Raw genomic sequence first — 10,514 nt, forward strand, 5'->3', positions numbered from 1 at the left:
ATAGCGCTTTACTTACTTCAGAGTAAAATGTAGAACTCTCTTCTTCATGAAATGCTGATTTTTATTCAGGTATTTCTTTTGATCCCGTTTTATTAATGGTTTTTTCATAGGAAGACTATGGGCATCAGTGAAGGAGAAGAATAGCTTGGAAAGTGTGTTGGCAATTCTCCATCCTATATATTTGGAGAAAATTTCATCTCCTACATTAGATGAAACTTTTGTACCATATCTAGTGAAAGGATCCATTAGGTTATTTAACTCAGCCTGTTGAAAGGAAAGAAAAAGAAACCAATTAAAATAGAATTAAATGCGGGGGGAAATGATGTATTATTAAATAAAAGATAAAATGTATGTTTGTTTTCTCTGACTGATGTTGCATTCTTCCTATCAAATAAAAATAACCTTTATAAGAAAAAAAATATAGTTTCCCAAACGATTTTTAAAATCATAACAATTTTTAAAGAAATAAACAATTAAGCAAAATAAAATTTGAAAATTTAGTGATATAATTTCTATTTTAAATTTGTACACTTCCCACGGAAGAATTTCATAAGCATTTACAAAATTTATTTTAAAAGAAATTAAGCAAGCAGTTGAAGTAATGTAGATGTTTTATTAAATAAGAATTTCATTGCTCTGTGCATAATCTAAACTTTCCTTGAAGTCAACAGAAAATTTCTATAGAACAAAATTTGTGTTAACTAGAAAACAAAAAGGGCTTTGTATCTAGGATTTAGATTTAGATTAAATTGAACATATTCTAATATCAAAAAAATAAAATGAACACAAAAATTCCACAATATTTATGCAATCTTTACTCAGGAAAGAGCTATTTTCTGTATTTTCCTATTTATGTTCAATAATGCCCATGACTGATTTTTAATTACATCTTTTTTTTTAATGGCTAGAGGCTATTTTCCCTGGCAAGAATTGGTAATAATAAATGAAGATGTAAGTTTCAAAATGTCATATATTATACTTTTAAAAATGTTCACAATAAGTTTGTATTAGGAATTCTCTCTCATAAATAAATGGAATGCTGCCTCCTTTCATTTAAGTTTTTACACTTTTTGTTGAATATTATCCATTTTCACACAGCTCATTATTAGTCACTCAGGATTCATTTTAGAAAATGAAGGAGTGGAAAATGTTCTGCATATGAACATCTAACTTCCTTCTTTAGAATTCCAAGATCAGGCTTGGCTCAATGAAATTACTGCTTAAAGACTGATTATTGCATGATTCAGATGAAATTATAGTTGGAAAAAAAAATGAGAACAATCTCATGATACTAAAAAAATAAAAGGTTAAAGTAATGCAGAAAATACCAGTAAACGGGTAAGTAAATATGGATTATTGTGAAAGAAGATGGGAAGGAATAACATGCAAAAAAAATCCATAAAAAATAAGGTAAAAAATCATACAAGTAATTAAGCACCAAAAAATGAAATGAATACTCAAAATAACTTCAAAAAGGTAGAAAATTAATGTTGAAATTTATAGGGAACCTTATTTTTACTGTTTTAGGAAAAAAAAAAAACTTGGTCAGTAGTTCTCATTTAATATGTCTTCTTCAAATATCTTTGATTTCAATTATCCCTGGATGTTAGAATCAGTATATAACCATGTTTACTCTTATTAACTAGGTGGAAATCCTGGAAAGAACATCTAATTTGTAGCAACAAATGAAACTGTGTCTAAGACATTTGGTAGCTGTTATAACTTTGAGAACATTATTTAACTTCCCAAATTCTGCAGGTTCATCTGTAAAATGGTAATCACAATACCTGGGTTGTTTATTCTGCTTAGCTTCTATGGCTTAATTTTTCATAAGAAAAGGTACTTAAAAATCAATAACAATATGTAGTGTTATTCAAACATATTACTATGAGCTCTTCCATTACAAAGAGAGTGATGAATGAATAAATTTGTGAGTAAATGAATGGACAACAAAAATATCTTCTCATGACATAATTTCTGATAAAATACATTTTTTTCCAAGGTATCATGATCCTGCATTATAGAATCTTGATGCCCTTTTCCTCACGCCTCATTTGGCTCCTTGCTTTCTTCCCTCCCAGACTGGATAGGTTCCAGATCCAGATGCCAGTTCTCTCAAGAAGCAAAATGAGATCATTTCCCACCATTTGTGATGGTTTCCCTGGTTGAAAGCCCAGGTAATGCCTCCCCCATTGATGTCCAAGGCATTCAACTTAAAGAAATGTAGTTTCAAATTTCAGTCAAGTGCATCGTTTCCTGATCTATAAAAGGTTTTGTTTGTTTGTTTGTTTTCCTGCAGAAAGTAGCCAGGAAATAATATGAGATTTGCAGTTAGAAAGATCTGAAAAAAGGTCTGGCTTTTCCATTTAATAGTTAAGAATGTAAGCCTGGGAAATTGAATTAACCTCTCCAGGCCTATATTTTGTGCTTAGTTTAGTTCCATCTTGTTTTCCATTTGTGATATGGAAATAATAGCTTCCTTTCAGAGTTCTGTGAGGGTTAACTTAGACAATAGAGGATGATCTGTCTAGCAGACAGTGAGCTCAACAGGTGTCAGTTCCTTTCAAGGTTTCCCTAAGATAGAGAGCTAATGCTCCAGCCTTTGCTGCTCCTCCCACCACAAACCCAGAGAAGATTTGATCCAACCTCTGCTGTGCTGAACACAATTTGTTATGTTGTCACTTTTATGTTAGCAGATGTGTCAGATAGGATCATGATTATCATCTATAGTCACCTTTTTTTTTAAAAAAAAGTCTTCCCTTTTCTCTTAAAATCATTATTCTAATGTTACAATTCAGTGACTTAAATGCCAACTATACATAAATATAAGTCTGTATTTGTTGGATGTAGATATACACAAAATAGTAATGACCACCACTTACAATAGAGTCCTAATTCATGAATTTACTACTCTTTAGCTTGCTGATAAACATTACCTCAAACTCCATCTTTAAACATTATTTATATATTTACAATTTCATCATTGGTCCTTATTTTCTAGCAATGCCCATATAGGCTTTAAAATTCAGGATTTTCCTTATTGCATTGTTGAAACCTGACGTTTTTATTAAGAAACACATGGCAATTTTTGAATATCTATGTTAATTTTACTGATTTAGTATTAAAAGAGAAAGTGGTATTAAAGAATATTTCTCTCACACACATATATTCTAACCATACACAGGGGCATGTCCTTGTATTGGGCGTAAAGATGGTTGGCAGGAAGGTAGTTAAGTCAACACAGGGGAAATTCTCCCAAGGAATTATGGTGTAGTAGCAATACAAAAGAAAAGAAGAACCTCTTCAGAGTTCTGAATTTTCCATCAATAATTAGGAAAATGTAGCAAACACACCATGATTCAAGCTAACTCACACTATCCTTGACATGAGCTTGAAAGAGAAAGAAATAAGATGTTAAGCTGCTGCAGCACAGTGTGCAGCAAATTCTATCTCTGTCTCTTGTGTCTCTTTTTTGTCTCCACCCGTACTTAAGAAATCTGAGAGCAGGGAATATTTAACTTGTTTGTGGAAAAAAATTATATATATATTTTTCTTTAAACCTCAAAATTTAAATGTAAGTGACTCACTGGTAGTCTTTAGAAGACTATTTCCTACAGGAGTTATAAAATCTCACAGAAGAGGGAGGCACGAGTATCTCCTTGCTGCTAAAATTGTGGTCCTTAGACCTTCGCTATTGTCATTTCCTCTCGGGAGCATGTTATAAATGCAGAATCTCAGGCCCTACTCCTATATACACATTAAAGCGTAAGAAGGATTGATGTAGTAGATTAAGAAAGGGACTAGTTGAGAATATCCTGTGAGATCTCGCACAAGTTACTTAACCTCTCTGAGCATGTTTCCTTATTCCTAAAATGGGATGATAATAAAACTCTCTTTTTTCAGTGTCATTGTAAAAATTAAACAAAAAAATTGAGCATATTTTCTAGCAGAATGTCTGGCATGCAAATAATTTTTCAATAAATATTAGTTCTTTGTTTATATTTAATATTGCAGAGAGCACGGTGTAATAAAAATGTCAGAGCCCTTGGGTAAAGCTCAATCTTGGGTGCACCCACCACCAGTCGCTTATTGTAATCCTGTTTAGACTCAGATCCCCTATCTGTATTGGTGATGATGGTGGTAGGAGAGCTACAGAGTTTAGATGAGTTAATATATGTACGATACTTAACACAGTGCCTGATGCATTGTAAAAGCTCTACAAATATTTTTGTTCTCTTAAAACAATGTATCTGTTACATTAGAATTCTGTTGATTAGTATCTAAAAAAACTATATTCTTCCCAAAATACATCTGCCTTTCCAAACACAATTTCCATTTTATGTTAAAAGAGGAGGCATATGTGGAGGAGGAGAGAAATAGGTACTGAGAGAATAGAGACTAACAGTGTTGTTTGTTCTTTTTCATGCTTTATAGAGTACATTAGGGGTATGGAAATATCATTAAGAATAAAAACAAACCTTATTCTGAAGATCTCACCACGAAATGTTAAACGCAAAGTGCTTTACCTGATGAGTCAAAGGTACTCCAAATAAAGTCACATACTCATTTTAGCTGTACATATTTCTTTTTGATATTTTAGGTCATATACCAGATGGCATAAAGCATTTATACATGATGACTTTTCCTAGATGTGCCAACATATGCTGCTGAATTGCCTATACAGAAGAGCCTTGCTCATTGCAAGTCTCCCTGGAAGTATTTCAAACAAAGCACATCAATTAACATTTGTTTATTATGCCACTGCGAGTATATGACACTTTTTGATTTCTTTCCCAAATACTCCGGCAACAGTTGGGTTTATATTGAATTTGTCAGTTGAAGGGTTCATGTTTAGAAATTTATTTAGAATTATTTTTCATTTCAAATATGCTATTAAAAATCTCACCTTTCCTCGGGCCTCCATTAAGCATCAAATGTTATGAACAAATAAAACAAGAATTGTGGTTGATAGAATGTTATAACAGATTTAAAAAAACATATAGAACACAAGAGTACATAATATAGTTAGTAATGGATTTACTAGTAATGTAGATAAATTGAGATATTAAATACAATCTTTTATGCATTAAATTCAATAATTTATCATATGAATTGCATATTTATTTTTAAAGTATAAAAAGATAAAATTTCTACTTAATTTCATAAAAATTCAAGCATATTCAATCCTTATAAAATAAATCCTTCTCGTTTTATATTAGTTTACAATTAAGGCTATGTTTTACTCTCTGTAGGTAATATGAAGATTATCTCACATGAGAAAAGGTTCCGGGTCAAAGGTGTTAGGAATGGAATGAAATAATAAAGGCTTAGCTATAAACAGATACTTGCATTACTGAAATCAGAGTAGAATACACATTTTATTTTAGATCAAAGTATCTGAGGCACAAGCCTTCACTGTATAGGTTTTTTTTTTTTATCAGATGTTTTCTATTCATGTTGAGCAGTAAGCCAGCATCTAAAGACTGATAGAGTTTTTATCACTATAAAAGACAGCTTCTAGCTATTTCATACAATAAAATTTGCCCAAAGAGGTATCATAGGTCAATAGTATATTGGTTCAATGGAATTTGGGAATTAGTAAGTAAGAAAAATTAAGGATGTTTAGGAGTAAATAACTAACCTATTACTATAAATAAGTGTTGCCATTATAGTGCCAAAATAAAATTCAAAAAAAGAAAAGGAAATCTTGAGTTTATCTTGTTCATGTTTTACTGTAAAATTAAACAAACCTGTAAAAATAACTGATCTAGAAAGTATTCAGACTATTCCAGAGAAGAAAATACAATTTTTATATATCAGAATATTTGCTCAAACACACAAACCTATAGACCAAATGTAATCATTCTTTTGAAATTGTTTTCTTTTGTTTTATTCATAAATGGAATATTTCGTTGTTTAACTTTTTCTACAGTACCATTACTAAATCGCTTAAGACGGTAGCATTTAAAATCTGAAATAAATATGAATATTATGTTCCTGAAAGAAATTAAGCATAAAGAGGAAAGAGTTTCAGCTGTGGAATTTAAGAAAATTAGAAGATCACATAAAAATAACAGAACAGAGTTATAAGCATAGGGATGACAAAGAGAAAAACTGAGGACTGCACAGATGCTAATTACTTTGGTCTTTTGAATAATTAGGTTTGGAGAATGTAAGGAGTTAATTTAGACAGTATTACTACTGAAACCTAATTTATTTATTCTTTATGGTATTATTATACAATTCAACCTTAAAAATATACCAACATAATAAACTGAAAAAAATTATGATGGAGATTTGACTTTGGGTGGTGAACACACAATGCAATATGCATATGATATATTATTGAATCGTACACTTGAAACTAATGCAATTTTATTGACCAATGTCACCCTAATACATTTAAATAAAAAAAATTTTTTAAGAAAATTTTAAAAAGTACAAAAGGGTTTTCTTTGAGCAGAAGAATAAGTAATTCCATATAGAAGGTCAGAGATTCAAGAAGTAAGAAAGAAGCATGTACATATGTGGGTAAATCTAAAGAATACTGAGTGTATAAAACAATATTAATATGTTTATATCTAAACACACACACACACAGAAAACACATCCAGATACATACACACACAATCAAAATGCTCAGTAGGAAGATTGTGCATGTAAAGAGATGAAAAGAGGTAAAAATATTATAAGACTATTTTATGGTCCAGGAAAATATAAAATCTCTATATTAACTTCAATAATCCAAGGATTCATTTTGTAACATCTAGGGTAACAAGTAAAAGAATGTGTAATCACTAAGCAAATAAACAGAGTGAGATGGAAGGGTATAATAATAATAATAAAAAAAAACTTCCCCAAAGAGGCACAAAATGAAATTTATAAAAGAGAGAACCAGGAACAGGAGGTGCAAATAGAATAGTAAGCAATAAGATGTAGAAATAAACACAAATATATTGCAATGATATTAAGTAAAAATAGAATAAGGTTCCAAACATAAAGACAATAATTTTCAGGTTAAAAATATACTGCTTCTCCAAAGAGATATACTTATAAGGATTCAGAGAGCTTGAAATAAAAAGATGTAAATACATATAACATGTAATCAAAAGAATCTATTCAAAAGAACCCTAACGAAAGAACACTACTGTGGTTCTATTCACAATAGAAAAGGTACACTTTTAATAAAGAAGAATGTTTTATAAGGATGAGAATATTGTCACTAAGCACAGCAAAATCGAACTAGAAATCAAAACATAACAACAAAATTTCCATATATGTGGACATTAAGCCCTAAACTTCAATAACCTATGGTTCAAAATAGACATAATAATAGAAATTAGAGATTCCTTTGAACTGAATGATTATTAAAATATTTACTTAGCACAACTTTTAAGATACACCTAAAATTACATATTAGAAAAGAAAATAGGTACAATTCAATGACGAGTAATATAGTTCAATAGTTCTTAAAAGGACAACATATTAAATGAAAAGAAATTAGCAGAAGGAAATATAAAACCAATATCAGATACTAAGGAAATGAAGAAAACATAATACAGAGTGTCAGTATTAGGAGTATCAAAAGTTGTTTTTTAAAAGATAACGAAGTTCATAAACCCTTGACATGACATTAAAAAGAGAACAAAAGCAAAAATAAGAGCCAAGAATAAAGGAGAGAACATCATGACAGATTCTAAAGACATTAAATATCATAGATATTGTGAGCAACTTTATAAAATAACCTTTGAAAATGCAGATGACATGAACAAATTTCTAGAATAAAAATACCAAAACCGGTGCAAGAAAAAAATAAAGTCTAGAAAGGTATATAACTGTGAAAAGTTATTCCGCAATTAAAAATCTTTCTTTAAGTATTCATGACTGAGTGGGTTCACTTGTGAGTTCTACAAAAAAAAATTTAAATTAAATTTATTGGAGTGACATTGGTTAATAAAACTATATAGGTTTCAAGTGTACAATTCAATAATACTTCATATGTATATTGTATTGTGTGTTTACCACACAAAGTTAAATCTCCTTCCATCACCATATATTTGACATCCTTTACCCTTATTTACCTCCCACTTTCTCTCCTTCCCTCTGGTAACCACTAGACTGTTGTCCAGGTCATGAGTCTGTCTGTCTTGTTCATTTGTTGCTCTCAGTTTTATAACCCACATATAAGCGAAATCATATGGTTCTACAAAATTGTTAAGGAAGAGATCATGACAATGCTACAAAATTCTTCCAGAGAAGAGAAAAAAGAGATAATTACTTTCCAATTCATTCCATTAGTTCAGTATAACTTTGATACAAAACCTTACATTATGAGAAAATATTATAAGAAATAAAAATTATGGGATTGTTGCAACATGGATGCAAAATCTTAAGCAAAATAATATCAAAGGAAACATAGCATTATTTAAGGTTATTACATCATCATCAATGTTTTAATTCCAAGAATACACGATTATTCAACGTAAGAAAGTCAAACAAAGTAATTTACCACAGGAACTTTCCATGGGCAAGTTACTTCACCTTTCAATAAGTTTAACTATTCTTATTTAAAGTTTCAATTTTCTCATCTGTAAAATCAAGACCATAATAACTCATATATAATGTGGTTTTCATGAGGATTAAATAATTAATGCATGTAAAGTGCTTAGTACATGGCATAGTAAAAATGCCCCACAAATCTTAGCTATTATTATTAATGCCTTTTAAAAATGATAAACATGAAAGAAAGAAATATTTCTATTAGACAATGTAGCAGATTAAAATCTCATTTATGCAGCTCTCAATCAGAAAACTCTTACTTTGTAAAAATATTACCCCAAAACTTAGAAGCTTAACAACCATTTATTTAATCCATAGTTTCACAGGTCAGCAATTTGAGCTGGCACAGCGGAATGGGTCTTCATGTCTCATTCATGTGTCTGTGATCAGCTGTTAGGTCAGTTGGGGATTGGCTACTCTTGGAAGGGGCAGTGGATCAGCTAAGATGGCTTGTTCCTGTGCCACGTTGTTCCCCATTTTCCAACTAGGTAACAGGCTTATTCACATAGCAGTTACAGGATCCCAAGAGAACAAGAGAAGACAAGGACCAATGTTTAAACATTTTTCAAATCTCCATTGGTATAACATTGATATTGTCTTATAATCCAAATCAAGTCACATGGGCAAACCTAGAATTTGAGTGCAGAGGGAATGATGCAGGATGTGGATATAGGGAGTTTTGAGTAAATTGGGCACAATTAATTACTCTAACAATCTACCACAAGTTCCAAAGCAATAATTCATTATTTAAAAATATATATAGGAAATCGGATGTATGAATTTTATCCAACATAAAACCATTAAAATTCAAAAAGAAGTAATTATTTTCTCCCAAAATGAATTCTTTTACTTAGCATCTCTATTTTTATAACACCAGTCCTAAATCTCTAAAACCTTAGCTTGGTAAGTGAAACATATCTTTCAAATATAATGTCTAGGCTGTCTAATCCAAACTTTTTCCTTTCTTTTTAATATTTTTTAATTAAATGTATTTGGGTGTTATTGGTTAATAAAAATGTATAGGTTTCAAGTGTACAATTCAATAATATGTCATATGTATATTACATTGTGTGTTCACCACCCAAAGTCAAATCTCCTTCCATCACCATATATTTGACCTCCTTTACCCTTATCTACTTCCCTCTCTCTCTTTACCTCTGGTAATTGGTACAGCCACTATCCAAACCTTTTTCTCAAACTAGGCAAGTTAACTGATGGCTCTCTCTTATACTGTTCTTATCTCTGCCTGGCTCATGACACTTCCTTATCTAAAAGATCCTCTCTTTGACTCTATTACTTGAATCATTTAATGTAACTTATTATTTAAGTTTCCAGCTCAACTACTACTTAAAGATGACAATAATTTATCTCTCATTAATATAAAAAATAGTGAGAGACCAAACATTTATCTGAACTCCCATAGTGTGCCATGAACTTTGATGAGACTAGATACACATATAATATTCCATTCGTATTGTTCCTTATCTATTTCTGGAGAATGTGTCTTCCAGATGAGATAGTAAAATTTATTGTGTAAAAGTCATTTTTTTTGGACTTCCTTGTTTCTTCCATAAAATTCAGTATGGCAAAATAGACTTAGTACTTAACATATACATATATTTTACTGATTTTGGTGAAAGCTCTTACATAATTTCTTGCTTTATGTACTTGTAGTATCTTAGTATTAAGTAAGGGAATTCAAACTAAATTAAGTAATATTTCAAAGTCACCAGCTAGATATTTTATTATTTATATCCATATATCATATATTTTATTGTTTAATAATTCAAATGCCTCTATCACAACTAAGTTTTATATAAACAGGTCTAGAGTAACTTGTATCTTTTAATCCATCTAATACAAATTAAACTTATTTCTTATAATAAATATGTACTATGCCTAAACTAATAAAACTGCTGCTTTTAGAAATTTCTAATTTAGATTTTCTCTGAGGG

The 10,514-nt window shown here is 30.4% G+C and overlaps 1 protein-coding gene across 1 annotated transcript in view; it reads right to left on the reverse strand.

Moving 5' to 3' along the window:
• The window catches only part of TMEM232 (transmembrane protein 232), a 160,228-nt gene that overhangs the window by 77,774 nt on the left and 71,940 nt on the right, over positions 1-10,514 (reverse strand). Inside the window, exon 13 of the mRNA XM_023533626.1 lies at positions 17-264. Within this exon, the coding sequence (XP_023389394.1) occupies positions 17-264 (248 nt within the window). The remainder of the gene's footprint in view (positions 1-16; positions 265-10,514) is intronic.

This window comes from Pteropus vampyrus, unplaced genomic scaffold, assembly GCF_000151845.1.
Source record: "Pteropus vampyrus isolate Shadow unplaced genomic scaffold, Pvam_2.0 Scaffold106, whole genome shotgun sequence".
Lineage (NCBI taxonomy): Eukaryota > Metazoa > Chordata > Mammalia > Chiroptera > Pteropodidae > Pteropus > Pteropus vampyrus.